The sequence below is a fragment of the Diospyros lotus genome, chromosome 1 (genome assembly GCF_014633365.1).
Source record: "Diospyros lotus cultivar Yz01 chromosome 1, ASM1463336v1, whole genome shotgun sequence".
In the NCBI taxonomy this organism is placed as follows: Eukaryota; Viridiplantae; Streptophyta; class Magnoliopsida; order Ericales; family Ebenaceae; genus Diospyros; species Diospyros lotus.
The window spans coordinates 40,884,757-40,907,601 of NC_068338.1; the positions used below are offsets into that span (position 1 = coordinate 40,884,757).

At 33.6% G+C, this 22,845-nt stretch overlaps 1 protein-coding gene across 4 annotated transcripts; it reads right to left on the reverse strand.

The window, feature by feature from the left end:
- Nucleotides 1–285: 285 nt before the first annotated feature.
- LOC127804230 (probable E3 ubiquitin-protein ligase ARI2) lies at nt 286–15,851 on the reverse strand. Of its 4 annotated transcripts, none has more exons than XR_008023674.1 (8): nt 15,443–15,851; nt 14,745–14,777; nt 14,378–14,654; nt 13,550–14,030; nt 8,382–8,930; nt 8,142–8,308; nt 1,065–1,267; nt 286–642 (listed from the first exon to the last, which is right to left on the reverse strand). XR_008023674.1 is itself a non-coding variant. In XM_052341053.1 (8 exons), exons 1-7 carry the CDS (start codon nt 15,560–15,562, stop codon nt 1,111–1,113), a joined length of 1,770 nt encoding a protein of 589 aa, XP_052197013.1. In that variant the 5' UTR covers nt 15,563–15,850; the 3' UTR covers nt 286–642; nt 1,065–1,110. The 4 variants fall into 4 exon arrangements, 3 of the variants coding, with proteins under 3 accessions (XP_052197013.1, XP_052197020.1, XP_052197030.1); XM_052341053.1 differs by having other exon boundaries at nt 1,065–1,253; nt 15,443–15,850; XM_052341060.1 differs by lacking the exon at nt 286–642 and having other exon boundaries at nt 722–1,267.
- Between the last annotated feature and the right edge of the window lie 6,994 nt (nt 15,852–22,845).

Sequence of the window (22,845 nt, forward strand, 5' to 3'; positions counted from 1 at the left end):
CAAATCAAACACCCAAAAAAATCTAAAATATATTTCTTGAATACTAAAAAAAAAAATTAAATACAAAATATTATATATTAAATCAAACAGAGCTTTACTGGGGGGGGGGGGGGGGGGGGGGGGGGGGAATTCAAACCAGGCTTAGTGTTCAACTCCAATTATAAACAAATAATTAAAAACAATGCAATATCCTAAACCTGATTTTGTACAATAAAAATTTACAACAATGCATCAAAATTATACTCCTCAGATTAGAAAAGATCATAAATAAGGAGTTCGTGACAATTTTGAGGAAGCCCTCCAGTTCTGGAATCAATAAACTGGCATTTGGGTATCAAGAAATTACATCAGTGAATCCATCACCGGGAAATTACAAGGCCGTTGAAGAACATATTAGGCCATGCTTGCACACAGCAACATAAAACTGAGACATCCAGTGAATCTAAGAATTCATCTCCAATGTCAAGACTCATGAAACCTGGCTGGGTGTACAGCGTACAATAATTAAGAAATAATCTGCTTGCGGAACAATAACAGACAAAATTGCAGTTCGAGAAATTTTTAGGTCAAGAAATGGGAAGCATCATCCTGTTGAGGCTGATAATAAATAACGAAATCTTGTGGACACGAGCATGAATTCGCCTGTGAACATTAGTCAACAAGCATAAAGAGAACAAATTAAGCCAATGACCCACTAAGCATGCGTTAACTTAACGAGATATAATGAAATCATGTAATAAGCATGCATATATTCCAGCCATTCCATCCTCTAAGGGATTTACAGAGTTTAATTCTATTGCTCATGTCTCAAACTAGGGGATTCACAGTTTTATATATGCATAGAAGCCCTCGGCTCCCATGGGAGTCTATGTACAAAACACGATTTCCAGACTGAAGGAGCATATTCGGTAAGAAGGCATATCCTAGTTTCTATTCCACAGTACCGGCAAAAGACAACGAGATCTTGTCGACTCAGGGAGAAAGCTAAAATGAGAGAGAAGTACGGCAAAACATCTGTTGTTTCATCCATGAATAAACAAGTGAGCTGCTCTTTTAAGTTAGACCTGTACGCTTATGTTTAAGGTGGATGGCAGCTGGCAGCGCTTAATATCAGGTCTTGTCAATGACCTCAGCAGGTAAATTCAGGTCTATCATGCCTCCACCAGGACCTTCCTTTCTAGCACGCTTCCGTGCTGAGTATCCACTTTCATCTGAGCTGCCGGAGCCTGAAGGCCGACCATCAACAGTGACTCCTGCTCAAAATTTTCTTTCAAAATGTGAAAATAAATGTCTGCAAATATTATGACTATCTGAACGTCATTCAAAATGTAAAAACATATATGTCAACTGAACCTTAATCTAATTTTAGTGGTACCAACTTCAAACTAACTTAGAATTTTAAAATCATCATCAATCAGGTGCTTTACCCTAACCAAGTTAGGTCAGTGCATGGCATTCATAATGTCAATTAACTTCTAAATCTCACATTGACAACACAAACACAAACAAAAAAACAATGTGGTAAAATTTTACATCTGATGCCCATCCTAACGCAACCCTCTAGAGAGGGAATGATGAGATGACATTCCAACACCATCTTCATATAAAAAAATTTCATAAGATGGCAGTGAATGAAGATAACTAATATGGTCATGTTCCATCACATAGTTGCTATTGTGAAACCAATTTCTAGAATTTTAACACTTTAAAAAAACCAAGAAGCCCAGGCTACAAGATAATTCAAATATTACTAGCATCTTCTCAAACATGTCAAGATTTTAATCTCACTATGTGAGGTTGGCTATATGAATTAGCTCAGCAATAATTTTATCTATGGCCTTATTGTACTCTTATATAATTATATTACCTAAGAGTTTCCCACCAAGTTTTTTAATCAAAAGATTTTGTTCAAAAAATGTTGGTCTTACATAAGCATCCATAACAAGAAGCCCAGGCTACAAAATAATACAAATATCACTAGCATCTTCTCAAACATGTCAATATTTTAATCTCACTATGTGAGGTTGGGTATATGAATTAGCTCAGCAATAATTTTATCTACGGCCTTATTGTACTCTTATATAATTATAATACCTAAGAGTTTCCCACCAATTTTTTAATCAAAGTTCAAGAAATGTTGATCTTACATAAGCATCCATAACAATTAGGAGCCAAGTACAACATAGTAACTATACAACACACATACCTATGATAACGGATTACATAATGATTCATACAACTCAGATACCATATATAAAAAACAATTTTCACCTGAAACAGAGCAAACACTTAACTCATCCCACTATACTATACATTGTACTGAGAACATGACTCAGACCAGAATGGTACATCCATCCTTCCACAAAAATGAAACTCAGGTAAGGTATTAAACAACTAGAATCTGGTGAACACATACAAAGAAATATTCCATTGACTAATGGAGGATGCTTTTTAAGTAATGAAGTGTCAGGTAATTGAAATGTAAATATGAAATCAGAATAGATATTTCATTTGTAGAGCAAAACATATAGAAGTAAATGATAATCCTGGGCAGTAAATAAATAATTAAGTGCCCATGCAGGGTGCATATAATAAAAAAAGGTCACAACAACTGCATACATGAGAAATAGAAATGAAATACAGGTAATATCAAACAGAAACAAAGAAAATCAGCTGAGGTAGTTTATTCAATCACGAAGTACAACTATTACCAGGAATCGCATGGTCTATAAAGCTAATAGATACCTGCATTGAAAAGTCCTATCTCAACCCCAATTAGAGATAAACACAAAGAAGGGCCACATTTAAAGGGTGAAATGTTCCAAGCTCAATCCGGACATAAATCCTTTGGCCGATAAACAATAAACGATAAAGCTAACAAAAACTAACTTCAGGAATCTCATAGTCAATTTTAAGATAGCATTAAAGTTTAATTCCTAGGTGTCGTGTTCAGCATCTGGACTCCGGTAGATAATTTACAGCTGCACCAAGAATGGCCCTCAGCAAGAAACCAGATCACAGACTACAAAAAACTTCACCCAGCTCCAAAAGTGAGTTTACAGGGATGACAAAACAGAAGCACCATGACCAACCCTGACATGTCCAAAAAATGCATGGGGTTGTGTTGAAGTTTGGTGGCTAGTGAAGGTAATCTTTGCTGCAAAGGTAAGGCAGGCTATCATGGACTGGAAGCATAGAAACAACGATCCTGCATGCATACGACCATCTGGCTCAAATAATGAACTGCTATTTCAAAGGTTAGCTTATTTGTATTGGAAGCTAGTCCAACCAATTAGCCTACCAATATCTAAACCTTGCTTACTGGAGTGCCCTTTACAATTTTTTATCTAATATAGCATGCAAGTTAATCCAACTAATTTAGTGGGCCTACCATAAAAATAGATGTTCCTAGCACACAGCCTTTGTGAGGGTCGGGAAAGGTCATTATTTATACACAGCCTTTCCCTTGAAGTTCTAGTAAAGAGGCTGTTTGCAGTTTTTACAACTTGACTTTCTGACCACAAGGGAGCAACCTTACCATTTCTACCAGCTCATCCTACTAGGCCTTGCCATGAGAAACTAAATTTTCCTTTTTAACCCAGGTACCAGGATTATATGAAGTTAATCTTTGATGCATATATAAAAAGATGGGATTTCAAGTTTTTATTTGATATGATGAACTTGTCTGGATTCAATTTTATCCAATTCTGACTTCAATTCCTACCAAATGTTTAAAAATTTGGATGATATCTCAATTAAGTAAATTAAAAATCTGTCTTTTCCCCTAAATTATGAATCTGAGTTTCACCATATAATCCAAGGTTTCAATTGATCTCTATATCTAAGTTGTGGCCATCTCAAGTTTGGTCAATTGATTCCATTCCAAAATTTACAGAATTTCACATGTTATCACTGAATTTTAAACCACACATACATAAGTACATACTTGCATATATTTGATAAGTAAATGAATTTTAAACCATCAAGTTCACATAAGCATTAAATCATGTTCAGATTATTTTTTTAATTTGTTAAATTGACATTTCTATTTGGTTTTATTTTCTGTAAGAAAAATAAAAACTGCACAATAACATTGTATATTTTAGCAGATGATTAAAAATGATGTCTGATGTTTGTAAGGTTCACAGAACGCTGTTTTATTTTTTTAAAAAAATTGGAAGCAAAAATTGTAATTCATCTGAACATTGCAATGGTGAAAGCAACGTTCATAATTTATAGTTGTAAGGTTCCCACAAGAAAACCTTTTAAAAAAAAAAAAAAAACTGAACATTAAAAATGATATTTGATAAAAAAAAATGTGAATAATGCTATTGGTACACCTTTGTGTAGCCCAAGGTGTACCAATGACAAAAATATCCCTCATGAGGCGCATAGAAGCGCGTGAGGCGCATGGAGAGGCGCAGGGTATTTTGGTCATAATACCCCTTATGTAGCCCAAGATGTACAAAAATAATGTACATGTAACATAATTCAAAAAATATTGTGTATTTTAGCAGATGATTGAAAATGTTTGATATTTTTTTTTTTGGTATGTCAGTCAATGAAGGGGGTAGTCTGTGATGAGGAATAGCCAGGAGATTGAGAAAGATTGAAGAAGAAAGAGGAGAGAAATCAGGGAGAAAAAATCTTCAATTTTATTCAAATCATCAAAGGTGTGATTAATAATTACATCTTGAAAGCTTATTTCTACACTAAATCCTCACTAAAAGATAATTCTCCTAACTACGAGTGTCTAAACAAAATAAATAAAAGATAAATTCTAAAAATCTAAATAAAATAAGAAAATCTAAAACAAATAATTAATTATCCTATCATAATTACCCTAATAGAATTATCCTAAGAAAATAATAAGTCATAAAAATCTTAAATCTAAATTCCAAAATTCAAATCAAACCTAAATCCTAATATAAATATTAAAATTTATTAATCCTAATTTCTCATCATTCTTCCCTCGTCCAAGAAAAAGTAGTCCTTGAGTTTGGTGAAGATTCATGTTGATGTTGATCAAGAAAACCAGAGGTTGATGGTTCCAAAGGGTTCTTCACTGGTCTGGTGGATTGATGATGGTCGGAGGTTCCTGTTACAATGGCATGCAGTGGCCTTCATTGGTATTTCAAGGAAAACTTTCTAATGATGGCACTCTGAATTCTGTGATGACTTCACTGATGATGACATGGGCTACTGATTGTTAATCCTGCAAGATGAATGAAGGGTTGTTGCTGAAAATAATGGCTGTTGTAGGGGTGAAAGCGACGGAAGCTTAGAATTCAAGGTTTGCTCTGATATCAATTTGCTGCTGAACAGCCAGAAAATTAAGACAGATTGAAAAAGAAAGAGAAGATATCATGGGAACAAGAAGAGAAGTTGATAGCAAGCAAGAACCAAGAAAGAGAGGAGAGATCAAGGGGGATAAAATTATCAACTGTATTCAAATTGTCAAAGGCGTGGTTTTTAATATCCTCAAAGTCTATTTATAGGCTAAAAAACATAATTAAAAGATAATTATACAACCTAAAATTATCTTAGAAAAATAAATAAAAGATAAAATCTAAAGGTAAAGTCTAAATATCTAAATCTAAATAAAATAAGATAAACAACTAAATATTCTATCATAATTACCCTAACTATACATATTCTAGCAAAATAAAGTCACCAAAATCTTAAATCTAAATACAAAAATTCAAATCAAACCTAAATCCTAATACTAAACACTAAAATATAGAGAAAACCAACCCCAGTTGCAGGGTTCAAATCAGCAATGGCCAAACAGCGAATTGGCTTCGTCCATCAATGGTTGAGCCTCTCTCTCTCTCTCTCTCTCTCTCTCTCTCCCTGTGATGGCCAAACCCATCTAGTTCCAGACAATGGAGGCGGCCAGCGATTTTTACTTATATATATATTTCCACAAATAACTTGTTTAGGGTAAGGGTGCAGTTGATGACTTATATATACTGGAGTTTTCAGTGCCCAGCTTTTTTTCTAAGATAACAAGTATATATTAGTTAATATTTATATTCTTGGCTTATATAAAAAGATTAGAAAATATATTTTAATTATATTTTTTGTAATTAAAATAAGGGAAGAGAGAGAAAGCAGGGAAAAAATTGTCATTTTACCCCATTGTTTAACAAGGGAAGTCATTGCCCTTCAAAAATGTGGGGGATAGTCTCTGCAATTAACACAAACCTCAGGTGGTTACTGTAATTTACTCTAAAATTTAATAATCCTAATTTGTCATCAGTCTGGTCTGGCACTCTGGAACTAGAGGTTGGGTTAGGGATGGCAATGGGAATGGTTTGGGTAGAAGACCCCTGTCCCTGTACTGCATCCCCATCCCCATCCCCATCATGCATGCCCTTGTTGCTAACAGGTATTTTGTTTAACCCCATCCCCGACAATGTTGGGTACCCTTGATAAATTTCGTTTTAAAAACTAGCTAAGACATTCATAATTTAAATAATTTTATAACAATTTTTTTAGCCTATTTTTTAATTTCACTCATTAATTACAAGGAAAACAAAAACAATTAAAAGAAAAATACAATAATAATTTATTGATGCAATGCAACAACAAGAAACAAAGGAATAAGACAAAGATACAGGCAATAGGCAACAGTTTGGCTAACAATAGATTTGTTGCTTTGTTTAGGTGTTGTTATTTCCAATCTAAACAATTCATAGTTGGCAATCCTTACTGCAATTCAGGTAACCGCATGACATACATATTGCAGTTGTTCTGTAGTTGTAAATAACATGTAAAGATGTGTTTATGCAATTCCAAATGGTTCATTGTTCCAGAATGATGTGACTGTGAAGCTTGAGAATCATGCTGAAGAGCCACGAATTCCTCCTACAGCTTTCTGTATCTGCAAGTAGTACATTGTTTTTTTTTTTTTATTAACCTAGGGTATCCTGGGTTTCGCCTAACTAGTCCCTAGGGGAGGTGGACCTCACCCCAACCCACACCCCTAGATAAATCATGATATAATCTCCATATAATGTCTCCAGGAAGTTTCGAACCTACAACCTCAGACATGTCCACCTCCTATTCTTACCACTGGAGCCACCCATGGGGTGTAAGTAGTACATTACTTTGGGATATGTTTATATGTATTTCAAAATTTCCACCATGTTAGTTATCTTCCCTCTGCTTTCTCTGGTAGGAGATGGCTTCAGGACTACCGAAATAGCCAAACATTTATTAGACTGCAATGTTTCAAGTTTTAGCATGATGCATGTTAAGGTTAGGAGATTTATCAACAAACAAGATTTGGGTCATTTCTTTTTTGTATACCCAGGTCAGGGATCCTGAGTTCCTGATAGGTTATCATAAAATGCCCTCCTGAACTCACCCCAATGTGTATTTTTCAATACCCAAAACCCACCCATGTGGGGAGGGGGTTTGGTGACTCCCCAATAACATCCCAAGTAGTATAAAATCCAATATCTCATCTAGTTATATATCTATTACAAGGGCATATAATTGTCATTTGCTTAAGAACTTTTCATTCTATTTATTTCCATAACTCTCCCAAACAAGGAAAAAATACTTTCCATCCCCTCCCACAAATAAGAAAATATTTTATTTTCTGTCATTGAATCTCTCCCAAACAAAACCTAAAATAAAACCAAGAGTTTCCTAGCACCAAAAGGTGCCAATCTCTTTACTGGCTGGTATCAGATACCAGTGCAGATTTATTCCAATAACGACACATTGGCATACCATCCCAAGTTGGGTTGATGGAGAGGGTGGCTGGTTGTTCAAATAAAAACAAACATGAACATGAAACACAATTTTGGTATTTCTGTTTTTCTAGAAATTGAAATTTGTGTTCACATTTTGTGAGACAAAAAAAAACGCCAATGATCAATTTTTTGGTTTTTTAAGTGAAAACAACAGAAAACTGGGAACGGCAGTAAAATCAAACAGGCCCTCAGAATTTTGTTTCCCAAATCAAAATAAATTGACTAATACCATGACGTAGCAATACATCTTTACATAAGCTACAACACTACATGATTACATAATGTACATGTTTCCCAATTTTCCACATGGCAACTTTCATTAATATGTACCAGAATAATCCAAAGTAGCAGAAAATATAGTTCAAAAGAGCTTACCATTCATGAGATGATCAGAAGTTGGCGATTTCTCAGTGTTACGGGCTTTAGAGGTCCAACAAGCAGAAAGTTCAGCAGCCTTCTCAATGCCTTTTGACTGGTATGGAGCTATGTTATGAGTGCCAGATTGGAGTGAACCCAATAAATCATTCTCAATGCATTCATACCTGCAAGAAGATACAAAGTGCATGAATATCAAGAAACAAGGTAAGCTTTAGGGTTTGCCAATGCCATACTCACATTTTCTTGCAGAGGTTATCAATGATCACGGAGAGATTGATGACTTGCATTCTTATATCTATGACTCTGTCCTCGCCATACTGATCAAATGGCTCTTCTACAAACTTGGATAACTTCTCAACATTTGCCTCAAGTTGTTGCTGCTGATCCTCAAATAAATGCTGCTTTATTTCCCTTTCTTCCTTAGTCATCTCATCTGTAAACAAGTCATCACCAAACATATAAAAGGCAAATGGATATGAATATGAAAGCACCCGCCTTGATCTGAATAGCCTGTAAAGTCCATTCATAACCCAGCTAAAATCTCGAATTCTTGAATCCTTATTCTCCAAATTCGACACCTTCTCTTTTATAGTTTCCTTCAAGTTAGACTCAAGTTTAAAGGAATCTGTATGAGCTTTGTAGCGGTTATGATAATGCATGTAACGATAAAGGTCTCGCTTTGCACGCTCAGCTTTCTTCTCTCCGTCTTCTTTATAGCGACCACAACTGTGACCACTGATTTGTGACCAAGTATGATCGCGGCCAGTGGCTCCACCACAGAGCCAACTGCATCAAAAGTTAGTTAAGACTATCATTCAGTACATTCACATCACAAAGAGGGATAAAAAATAAATAAAGATGAATGAGGGGGTAATCAAGCACACCAGCCAGAACAAGTGTGCAACCATATAAGATGAAATTCATAAGCTGGAAATAGAACACACAGGAGAAAAATTATGGAGATGAATGACTGGATGATCAAGCACACAGGCCAAGAAAGAGTATGCAACCATATAAGATGAAATTCATATGCTGGAAATAGAGAACATTAAAAAAATATGAAAGTTCTTGCCCTACATTTCTAGTAAATTTCATCATATATCCATCAAACAGAATAGTTTCATCACATATTTTGCCAAAATCTAGCTACAAGACCAATATGATATTAATCAGACCAGCTGGATCCCAAAAGTGCTAGGGAAGGAACAAATAGAGTGTCAAAAGGATCTCCATCACATTTTAATCAAAAGCAAATACTATTGGGAAAAGAGTCCAAACAAATGAGTTAATGAACCAGTATGCAGGAATCTAAATTATGAATAGAACCAAGATCAGGTTAGAATAATCAGATCAGAGGCACAAGAAGCATGAGACACTTCCCAATATGAATTCCTATATTATACTTAATTCAGGTCATCTAGATTTTTTTTTTTTTTTTCCTGATAATGTCAAGAATGTCATACAAAGAGTGTCAAAGATAGAGCAGCCAGAGTGGTAAAAACAAGATTAGGATGACTCTATGCAAGAAGATGCATTGGCACATGCATGGTAATAGTAAGATTTTTGTAACTTCCATAGTATGTCTCAGAAACCAAACCAGTGGTCAGTCCCACCTTTTCAAGAAAGAAGACAAAAGAGCTTGCATGGTAACAGTAATGTTTTTGTAACTTCCATGGTGTGTCTCAGATATTAAACCAATGGCCAGTCCCACCTTTATAAAAAAGAAGACAAAAGGCCTTTTCAAAAAAACATAAGAAAAGATACAAGTAACATATATGTCATAATGGCAAATAAGGCCACCAATGTTTTGGTGCATCAACCTTGAAGAAGGTACCATGTTGTAACTTTATCGTTCACACAAACTACAGAGGCACCTCTATCGCTTTCTCAATAATTATTCGCACTAGGAGTACTGGTGTGAAGAATTTGGGATAAATTGTTAAACCAAACCAACCCAATTAGTTTGGTTTGATTTGGTCTGGTTTATTTTTTAAAATATGGTTTGGTTTGTAAATTTTAGAAATATGGTTTACCATTTGATTTTAATCTGTCTTACACCAAAAAAAAAAAAATCCAAATCATAAACCCTAATATTATATTATATAAGATTTACCAATTATTATATATGCTCGTCTTTTTGAAATATATATATAATGAAAGCAAAAACAAAATCATAGATTAAGGAACATAGGAACATTATCAGGCAAAGCTATGGAAGTGGTAGATGTGATGATTAAGAGAAAAATTAATATTATGTATCTTCAAGAGATGGGATGGGTAGGGAAAAATACAAAAACTTTATTAGAAACTGGATATAAAATATGATACACATGAAATGATCGAGCGAAAAATGGAGTGGAGATTATTATGAATAAAAGCTTAGTAGATGAGGTAGTGGATGTAAAGAGAATAGGGAATATGATTATTATGATGAAGGTTGGTCTAGGAAGAATGACTATGAATATCTTTAGTATATATGCAACACAAGCGGGGTTAGGTGAGGAGATAAAAGCAAAATTTTAGAAGGACCTAGAGGGACTCATACAAATGATACCAAGAGGAGAGAAAATAATTATAGGAGGTGACTTAAATGGTCGTGTAGGTAGAGACAGAAACGGCTATAGAGAGGTACATGGAGGGTATGGATTCGAAAAAATTAATAACGAAGGTAAATCTATTCTAGATTTTGCTATGGCATATGGGCTCAACATAATCAATACTAGGTTCAACAAACGGAACGAACACTTAGTCATATATAAAAATGTCACATCAAGCACCCAAATAGATTACTTCCTCATGAGACAAGAGGATCGGTTACGTTATAAGGATTGTAAGGTGATACTAGGGGAGTGTTTCACTACACAACATAGACTTTTGATACTTGACGTCCAAGTAAGAAATTATAAGAGAAAAAATCACATAAAACAAAATCCAAGAATTAGGTGGTGGGATTTAAAAGGGGATAAACAACTAATCTTCAAAGAAAAATTAAGGGGTAGAAGGGAATGGAATGGAGAAGGACAAGCAAACCAAATGTGGAGCGAAATGGCTACTGCCCTGAGAAGCACGGCAAAGGTAGTCTTGGGAGAGACAAAGGGTAGAGCCATAAACCTTTAAGAAGTCTTGGTGGTAGAATGAAGAGGTACAATTGAAAATTAGAAATAAGAAAGCTTGCTATAAACCTGTATATTAGTGCAGAAATGAAGAAAACCTAAAAAATTATAAAGAAGCGAAAAAGACAACAAAAATAGCTGTTAGTGAAGCAAGGTCAAAAGCATATGAAAATCTATATAAACGACTTGATACAAAAGATAGAGAAAGGGAGATATATAAATTAGCTAAAGCAAGAAAAAGAAAGACAAGGAATCTAAAAAAAGTGAAATGCATAAAAATGAAAACCAAAATGTAGTAGTGAAAGAGGGAGCGATTAAGGAGAGATGGAAGGAGTATTTCACAAAATTATTCAGGGATGGTGGGGACACAAGAGTTAGGTTGGAACATCTTAGTAACTCTGAAAGGAACGTGAGCTATACATTTTCGACGCATAAGTTCAAAAGAAATAAGGTAAGCATTAAAAAAAATGAAAAATCATAAGGCGGTGAGATCGAATAATATACCAATAGAAGCATGGAAATGCACAAGAAAAGAGGGCATCTCCTGGCTAACGAAATTATTTAACGCGATCCTTAAATAAAAAAAAATGTCATATGAATGGAGGAAGAGTACTTTGGTTCCTATATACAAGAACAAATGAGATGTTCAAAACTGTGAAAATTACAGAGGAATTACATTAATGAACCATATCATGAAACTCTGGAAGAGAGTAATAAGGCAAATGCTCATAAAAGAAACAGACGTCTAGGAAAAACAGTTTAGTTTCATGCCCGGTAGGTCAACAATGGAAGCTATATACCTATTGAGGTGCTTAATGGAAAGATATTGGGATCATCAGAAAGACCTGCATATGATGTTTATAGATCTAGAAAAGGCCTATGATAGGGTCCCTAGAGAAGTATTATGGAGGGTTTTAGAGAAGAAAGGAGTTCGAATAACCTATATACAAGCCCTTAAGAACATGTATCGTGGTGCAGAGACAAGGGTCAGAATGCGGAGGGGATACTGAACCGTTTAAAATCACAATGGGACTACATCAAGATTCTACACTAAGTATATACTTATTTGCTTTAGTAATAGATGAACTCACTAAACACATTCAGACAAAGGTGCCATGGTATATGTTATTTGTAGATGACATAGTGTTGGTGGATGAAACAAAAGAGGGAGTGAACACTAAACTTGAGTTGTGGAGAAACAATTTAGAATCTAATGGATTTAAATTAAGTAGAAGGAAAATATAATATATGGAATGTAAATTTAGTAAGAATGCAAGAGTGGAGGATATTATAATAAAATTGGAAGACCAAATCATACAAAGAAAAGGCCATTTTCGATATTTGGAATAGTGATTCAAAAAGATGGAGAAATTCACGAGAATGTCACGCATAGAATTAAGGAAGGTTGGCTAAAATGGAGAAATGCATTGGGGGATGTTATGTGATGGTAAAATCCCATTAAAACTGAAAAGAAAATTCTATAGGACAGCTATAAGACTAGTTTTGTAGTATGGCTCGAAATGTTGGGCAGTCAAATACCAACATGAGCAAAAGAAGAGCGTAGCGGAGATGAGGATGCTAAGATGGATGTGCAGTCATACAAGAAAAGATAAAATTAGAAATGAGGTTATTCGTAATAAGGTAGGAGTAGTGCCAATCAAGGAGAAGATGAAAGAGACTAGACTAAAGATAGTTTGGTCATATGAGAAGTAGATTAAGAGACGCTCATGTGAGGAGAGTTGATGAAATGGAACAATTAGTCAAAAAAAGAGATAGAAGCAAATCCAAAAAGATTTTGGGAGAGACATTAAAGTTTGATATGAAGTGTATGGGCCTAAATGAAGATATGACAAAAAATAGAAATATATGGAAGTCTAGAATTTACCGAACCAACATAGTAGGATAAAGACTGAATATGTTGTTGTTGTTGTTGTTGTGTGACTGTTAAGAAAAGTTTGGTTTGGGTAAGAATATAAACAAACTGTAATATAAGATTTGGTCTTTAACTTCCTCCAAACCAAACCATGCACACCACCCCTAATGAGAAGAGAACAATCTACATTTGACTACAAGGATAAACCTAAGCAGAAAACAATATAGACAAACCTAGTCAGAAAACCTATAAGACAGCTGACTGAATCAATAATACTGAAGCAAAAAGGATTAGAGTCAAAATACAATAACATCCAGTAGCAGAATATTTAAGTTATGAAAAACATAAGTTCTTCAGCAACCAAAGTCAAAGTTTGCTCAACCAAGCATGAAATGAATATAATTATGAAGTGTTCTCACCAAAATGCTTGCCCACAGATGCAGCTCACAAGGTTGCAGCCACCATTCTTCTCCACAGGTTTGTGACACTTTGGACAAGGTTTTGTATGAACTGTAATCCAATTAACTGTTTCCGATTCATCCCGACACTTTTTTGTCCACAGTTCCCACATAGAACATGAACAGGGTGAGTGAGCTTCTGCTAAGCAACTAAAACAGAACTGTAAACCACATGAACATTCAACCTCACAAAATTCATCTTCCTCGACACTTATTGCATTCCCACAATGAGGAGTACTGGGGCACCATTTAACCATTTTATTATCCTCAATATAGGACTCCAGAAGAAAACGGTCAAATTTCTCAGCTAAATCAGGGTGCCTTCTACTAACAAAATTTCTAATAATACTGTCATCACAAATAGCATTACATTTGTGTGCCATGCACGTAATGCGCTTACTCTGACCCTCATTTATCTTCACAACAAAATGCTGCGTCCAACCTGAAAGAAAGTAAAAAGACATAAAACCCAAAAATGTAATAATATGTCCAATATGATATGAAGCATATTGTCAAAGAAATATACAGCATAAAATGATGAGTTAATGAAAAAGAAATATTTTCTACCATTGATTTTAAAACTCTCATAGGAGAGAATCAAAAACATAGACGTAATAACAAATCCTATACCAATAAATTTCAAAAGGAGTATCATAGATCAAATTTATGAGTTTTATGTGACTGAACATTGAATGACCTATAAGACGTAATCAGTGGTTTTTCAAACTTTGCAAGATATCAACCATGATATAATTGAGAAAGGAAACCAACAGAAAAAAGAATGCTTACAATTGTTGCAAAAGCTGTGGCCACAGTCCATCTTTGTTACCTCAGTACCAGGAATGTCATCCATGCAGATATTGCAGGAGACGATCAATGAAGGTGGGGCGTCAATATGATGGTTTTCTGCCACAGACACACCTGCTTCAGCAAACAAGTAAGTTTTCCCCTTCTCAACAAGAACTGCAAACAACTTTTCCACATCCCAGCGATAATGTATAAGCAGGGTCCTTGCATGGTGTTCTCTTAGAGATAATAAGTCCATCACTCTATGCAAATCTCCCCTCTACAACAAAACAAAATAATTTAAAATTTCAGCCCTGACAAAGGTGAATGCAACATCTACAATTAACAAGGTTTCTTTTCCCCATTTTACCTGTGCAGCCAAAAGAGACTCTTTTGTGATTACCTGTAAAACACACAACAATGATTAATTGAGCACATAAATAATGGTATTTTAAAGGGTTAAATCCCTAGAGTGTTCCAACCAAAATCAACAAAAAGGAGTATTACTGTCAGCAAATTCTCTTCTTCACGATCTTCCTATTCAAACTTGACGTCAATGCTTATCTTTGGGCTTACTTAGTGCACAAATTTCTTTAATATTGCTGAAATTAGCTATTGAAGTTGGAAAAGTCCAAAACTCTAATAATGGTTGGGCACATTGGCATAATCAGAACTTATAAACACCAAGTAAATCAAATGAAAATAGGCGTGCAGATTGATAAATGCCTGACGAACCTGGTAGTGCTTAAAGAAATAAAAACAAGAAGCATAAGTGAACCAAAAAGGTTTTGCCGGGGTCAAAATACGGTTCAAATGCAAAACCGCAGCAAAAGACGTTATTCCACAACCGTGAGCGACAACAAATTACCAGTAAAACAATAAACACCCTAGAATCACCAAAACCAGTTTGGGCAGCAACCAGATAACAAATTAGTAATTCCCGTTTAGAACAACGAAAACAGCTTCGCCAATCAGAGATTCAAACAGTGTTGAGAAGACAAAGAATCTAACAATACGAACAGCTTTTCAGACCATATGAGCCGATAGATGATTGCGTGCATTCAATACCTTACTGGAAGGGCCCTTGGAAGGGGCCCAGTGAACATCGGACTCATCGTTCTCGAATCCCTCAAGCGAGTCTCGATCGGAGCAGTAATGATCCTCCTCACTGCCCATGGAATCGTCCATAGCTGCAGAAGAAGGTCGAAAGCTGCCTATAATGCACGCAACAAATTATATATATATACAATCGGTCGGCCAATCGTGCCGAAATTTGATCTTCCGATCGTTTTCGGAATCAAGCAAACAGATGGAACCGTCTGTTTCCACCGAGATCGTGGATGATTCCGGAGTGCTCGCCGGCGAGAGGACACAGAAATTTGGCTTTAGATGAAAGAGAGAGAGAGAGAGAGAGAGAGGGAGAGGCGTAAGCGACGAAAGAGTGACTTTTGCTAGAGAGGGGAGGAGAGGAGAGGAGAGGACCTTTTGCGGTGAGAAAATGAGTGAAAAATCGGGCGATGCGACGTCGTAACAGGGATACAAACGTCGTCGTTCGGCGAGTCCAAATCCCGTGGAATGACAACGGATTGATTTGGTTTGGTCAGATAATAAGGATGGAGCGTGGTTGGTTGGTTACTGATTCACTTATTTATATGTAAAGTAATTTGCAAAGACAGTTCATTTAGAATAAGGATTCCTTGGGCCAAAAGTAAAAAAAGGAAAGGAAAAACAAAAAATTAATAATAATATTTTTTTTTCAATTTCTTCTTCCTTAAGGATATCTCTTATTTGCCTATTTTTTCACCAATATTTTTATCAATTAATACCAATTTTTGATTTTGCCATTTTTCTTTTTGCATGCCATCTCAAATTAAAAATGTTAACATAACTTGAATAAATAAATTTATGTTATTTCAATTGAAATTTATGTTTAAAATTCCATTTTGCGTACCGAAATATTAAACACACAATTTTCACGTAAATTAGATGCATTTCTTCATTCACATGTTTCTACATCTTAATATTATTGCTTGAGCGTATATTTTATAGTTTTAATTTTTAATTTTTTACATTTTCTTCATAGAATTAAAAAAATAAATATAGAATTTATTTATTTATGCAAACAATTGCATTTTAAACATAAAACTTTCAAATGAGAGATAGATATTCGGAAGCATCTTAAATTAGAAATATAATAATTGATATCATTTAAAATTTTCCTATCAATTTATAATTTGATCTCACATTTTAAATCATTTCATTTCAATTAAAATGAATTGAATTGTTTGAATAAACATGAATATAAAAATACTTTTATTAAAAAGAAATGTCAATTTTTAGCAATAAATTAATTAGAAACGTTGATACATGAAACCCCAAAATATAGGGGGGGCAAAAAACAGAAAGTGCATGTCGCCCCTCGCCTGTCCATAAGTAAATAAACTGCGCCTTCCCAAACAAAGGAGAAATTTGGAAAAATAGGACTCTCGGTATGAAACTTTGCAAAAATAAGATATTTTACAAATTTTTACAAAATGAAGAGTTTTGAATGTATATGAAACAAAAATACACCGACTTTTCAGTTAACTATTTCCGTGTTCTTCCTTCTTCTTTTTTAATGAGTTTTTCCTTCTCTCTCTATTACTCTATATATAAAATACACATATATATATTTGTTTATTATTTTTTTTTTACCACTCTCTATAACTTAAATATATGTATATATATTATTCATGTTCAACGATTGAGTTAAAAAGATGTGGGTCTCTCTCCTTCTTTTTTCATTGTGTATATATGTATTATACATATATTGTCTGTTTTTGCGTTGATGGGAGATGATAAGAGCCAGATGGTGACCATGTATCAACAAAAAGAGAAAAACGACCGCAACGACAACCATGGCGTTGCTGATATATCGGTTAACCGATATCAATCAACAGTTAACATATACTGTGAATGAAGTGGTTATTGAGGTATAATTTACTTTGAACAAAATTAATTAATTACATTCAATTTGATTATTTTAATAAGAAATAAGATAGAGGGTTTATATATAAGAATATTTTGATAATTTTTTTATATTTTAACAGATATCTGTTATGGATATCGATTAATCGATATCTGTTAACAACCCATATTGACCGATATCTATTAATCGATATATGTTAAAGATATCTATTAAACATGTATTGTTTAAAAATATAAAAAATTTGAATTTGAATTTGAATTGAATTAACGCTAATTAATTTGATTCAATTTTTTTTTCTTTAGTTCAATTTAATTTGAGTATTCTAAAAGTTTGATTTTTTCATTTGGTTTGAAGACTAATATCTTGTAAACGAGAATAGAATGAAACAGTAATGGTGAATTAAATGGTTATTAAGATACTATTTGCTTAGAACAAACTCAGTTAATTACGTTCAATTCAATTATTTTGATAAGAAAGAAAACAGAGGGTTTATATACAATAATATTTTGATATTTTAACATATATCTGTTACAAATATCGATTAATCAATATCTATTTAATAGATATATTTAACAAATATTGATTAAACAATATCTGTTGAGGATATCAGTTAACAGATGTGAATTAAGTGAGATCCGTAACAAATATCTGTTCAAATATAAAAAAAATATCAAAATATTCTTATATATAAACCCTTTCTCTTATTTCTTATTAAAATAATTGAATTAAACGTAATTAACTGAGTTTGTTCTAAGTAAATAGTATCTTAATAACCACTTCATTCACGATTACTGTTTCCTTCGATCATCATTTACAAAATATTAGTTTTCAAACCAAATGAAAAATTCAAACTTTTAAAATATCAAAATTAAATTGAACCGAAGATAAAAAAAAAAAAAGAATCAAATTAATTAATGTTAATTCAATTCAAAATTTTATATTTTTAACCGATATCTGTTTAATAGATATTTTGTAACGTATATCAATTAAACAATATCTATTAAGCATATCAGTTAACAGATATCGATTGTTAACAGATATCTATTAACCGATATATATCGGTTGTTAATAGATATCGGTCATTAACAGATAATGATTAATCGATATGATATCGGTTAATTGAAATCTGTAACAGATATATGTTAAAATATTAAAAATTTATCAAAATATTCTTATATATAAACCCTATATCTTATTTCTTATTAAAATAATCAAATTGAACGTAATTAACTAAGTTTGTTATAAGTAAATTGTACCTTAATAACCACTCTATTCACAGTTACTGTTTTATTTGATTATCATTTACAGAATATTAGTTTTCAAATTAAATGAAAAATTTAAACTTTTAGAATACCCATATTAAATTGAACTGAAGATAAAAAAAAATTGAATCAAATTAATTAATGTTAATTCAATTTAAATCCAAATTTTAATATTTTAACAGATATATGTTAACTGTTAATCGATATATCAACAATGCCATGGCTGTTGTTGCAGTCGCTTTTCTTTTTTTTTTTGGTACATGGCCACCATCTGGCTCTTCTCCTTTTCCATCAACGCAAAAACACACAGTACATGTGTAGTGGCCCACTACCGGATAGTCCCGCTAGTATAGGATATCCGAAAGGAGGTCATCACAAGTGTGATATAGAACAATAACATACAACACCATAATACTATCCTTAGATAAACTCAGCGGAAGCTAACATAAAGGTTTACAACATCTTAGACCATAGTCTAAACAAAATAAAATACAAGGGCACTAACAAATTTTACAACATAAAATTTCCTCACACTTGCCCTCATCACAAATGCTAACATAGACCATCTAATTTAGAAGGTCTTTGTACACTTCTAACCCTGGGCTTTAGCCCCACTGGGCTCACCCTCAACCACTGCTCTACTTGTACCTGGAATGACATGAGAGTAAACAAGGTGAGCCACAAGGCTCAGCAAGTGTATTTATAAAGCATGGAGATATAGAATCAAATGCAGGGATAATCAGGATAGAATAAACAACTCTATGAGAAGATATTAGTATAACGCGACTCATAAGTTCTCCGTTTACATTAATTTCACATGCCGTGATTATTACATATATTATGCACTCGTTCCCATGCTCATGCATATGCACCAATAGTAGGGAATTTTTCCGCATAATTCTCAAGGCTCTCACAGCCTATATATATATATATATCCATTCATGAATATATATGCATCATGAAAATACATCAACAAACGATAACAATTTGAGCCACGCCTTCTAGGTTGATGGCCACCTCACCCGCGTCAAGCGCTCATAGGATATTCTTTCTCATCCACGGACTTAGCCGTCACGCAAAATAATAGGTGCGCAAATCAGTATAATCATGCATCACATATACATATCCCCATTTCATGTCAATCCTCAATGATTAAGAAAAATCTCAAATCATGCTTAACATGCACAATTACATAAATTAAAGTGTGCATTATCTTATGATCACAGGGTAAATTTTAATATATTTATTTACTCATACTTATAGAAATGCTCAAACCAATATTTACGGTATATTTTTACCCCAATAATAATCGCAAGGAATCAAAATTTATACATGCAAGAAACACTAAATCTTGCATGACACTAGACCCTAATGAATAAATGTCATTCCTTAAGAAATGTAGGGTGACACAAAACCCTATTTAGATTTTTGCAATGTTCAACAAGAAAACGAATTAATATTGCAAGATTTATCGAAATAAGGAAAATAAAACCCTTTTATCCAACAGTGAGGGTTATCAAGAATAATTCAAAAAAACAATGGAAGAACTATACAAAAATCATAATTTTAAACGTAGGAAGGATAGACTTCATAGGAAGAGTTGAATAACAACATATTTCAGAAATTTCCAGATTTCAAGCATATTTTCAAAAATCCAATCTGGGCTCAATATTTGGTCAAATACCACAAACGATATACCAAATCAAAGCCTAATGAGTCTAGTTTCTAGAACATCAACTGGATTTGAAATCGGAAATAACCACAAGGAGATATTCCACAAAAACCGAAACAAGGCAGAATTTGTAACAGTAATTTACAGAATTCTACATAGAATTCAACAAGGTTGTTATGGGTACAAATCATAACCAAAAATTTCAAATCTTATACCGAATCGAAGCCCATGAAGTCTATTTTATAGAAAAAATAAATGGATCACAATTTGGATATAACCACAGAGCATTATACCCCAAAAACCGAAGCAAGAACAGATTATTCAAAAACAGAGCAGAAAATTTCCAGATTCTGGGCAAGAATTTACAAGGATACTGTAGGCTCAAAACACAGCCAAAAATTCTAAAAAATTTACCAAATGAAGATTATCAAGTCTAGTTTATACAGAAACAAACGGATCTTGAATCGGATATAACCACAGAGAGTTATACCCTAAAGAGTACAACAAGGTCAGTTTACTCGAAAGCAGTAAAATTTCCAGATCTTAGCAGGGATTTACAAGGCTATAAAATGATCAAATCTTAGTCAAAAAATTCGATTCTTGTGTCTAAAATGAAGCTTAAGATGTCTAATTTACAACCCAACAAACGGGATCTCAATTTGGATATAAACACAAGGAGTTATAGACCAAAGAACATAACATGGTCAGTGAATCCGAGAATAAGAATTTAAGAGCAATAACTTAAAAATGAAGGAAACAAGCCTTCTAAGATGGAAACAAGGTTGAAGAACTTGCATTAAAAGATAAACAAGAGAAGAAGAACTTACACAATCATAAGGAGAAGAAGAAGAAGAAGATCTTGCGTATGAAACAAGAAGGAAGGGAACTTGCCTTAGATGGTTGCAAAATCCAAAGAGATGAAGACACCCTTCAAATTGGAAATTCTCCACTTGAAGCTCTAATGAAGAAGAACAATGGAGGAAGAAGAGACAATCGGGAGAGGGAGAAGAAGAAGGGAACAAGAAAGTAAGAAGAAAGAAAAGGAGGGAAAAATGTGGGAAACTTGTCTCCCAACTCCTTCCAATCCATCTCCCTTTTCATTTTTCCTAATTTGCCCTTCATACTAATACACACAATTCACATATCTCTTACCCATTTTGGTCATTTTACCATTCTCTTAATCTTTTTTTCTTTTTAATTAAGATACCATTCTCTATGCCCATGGCCCAAGCCCAAGTCAAAATATATAGCCCAAGCCCAAGTCAAAATATATAGCCCAAGCCCAAGTCAAAATATATGGCCCAATCCAATTAAGGCCCAATGGACTTTTCTTGAGATTTGGGTTCAACCCAATTCATTTACACTTAAGATTTAATTATTTATTAATGGTCTAATTCAAATAAGGCTCAAACCCATTTAGCCCACAACTTTGAGACTTTTTCACACCAAATATTATTTTCATTAATTTACCCCATTACCAACTCATATAATATTCTTAACAATTAATTAATAAAGGCAACAACTCTAATGTGCAAACTAAAATACCCATAACACCTAGACCCACTAACGGGTCGTTACAACATGTATAATATATATATACATAATGGAGAGAAAAAGAGACAGATCCACATCTTTTGAACTTAATTGTTGAACGTGAACAATATATATACATATTTAGATTACAGAGAATGGTAAAAGAAAAAAAAATAATAGGTGAATATATATATATATATATGTACTTTATATATAGAGTAATAGAGAGAGAAAAAAGAGAGGGAAGAACACGAAAAGAGTTAATTGAAAAACGAGAGTATTTTTGTCTACTGCATATTCAAAAATTATAGTTTTGCAAAGATTTTTAAAAAGTTTGGAGAGTCCTATTTTTCCAAATTTCCCCAAACAAAGCGCAAAAGTCATCAATCTCTTAGGTGGTGTTCTTTTTGTGTTTCAGTTTTGAGTTTTGAGTTTTGTGTTTTGAGTGTCTGTTTTAAAATTTTTAAAAACGCGTTCTCTTTGTTATTCTGAAAAATTATTTTTCAAAACAGAAAATTGGAAAATGCGTTTATTTTGAAATTTTGTAAAATGTTATTTTATGATAATTTATTTAAGAAATTTGATTCAAAATAAATTATAAATTTTATTTAAAGAATTTCAAATATAATACAACTTATATAATTTAATCATATATAATAAATTAAGATTACAAAGTACATTCTAAGTCATTTTTAATTTCACTCAACTATTAATTTCATAATAAATTCATTTTTACCTATAAATTAAATTTGATATTAATTTTGAGATTTAAATTATTCACAACATAAATATTTAAAAAATATATAAAACATAAAATAACAAAATCTATATTAATTGGGCGTGGAGACGCGGAAGGGAGAAATGGCAGAAGGCAGTGGCGGGCGACTGGATTTGGGCATGGCAGGCGGTGGCGGTGGCGATGGCTTGGGCGTGGAAGGCAGTGGCGGGCGAGAGCGATGGCTGTGGCAGTGGCAGATCTGGGCGTGAAAGACAATGGCCGGCGATGGCTGTGGCAGATCTGGGCTTGGAGGACAGT

Bases quoted from the DNA above. Each gene is read 5' to 3' on its own strand.
- LOC127804230 (XM_052341053.1), bottom strand. From the start codon at position 15,562: ATGGACGATTCCATGGGCAGTGAGGAGGATCATTACTGCTCCGATCGA. The intron at 14,778-15,442 runs GTATTGAATGCA...TGTGTTTTACAG, and splicing joins CCAAGGGCCCTTCCAGTAAG to GTAATCACAAAAGAGTCTCT. The intron at 1,254-8,141 runs GTAAGCTCTTTT...AATTTTGAGCAG, and splicing joins TTCTGATCATCTCATGAATG to GAGTCACTGTTGATGGTCGG.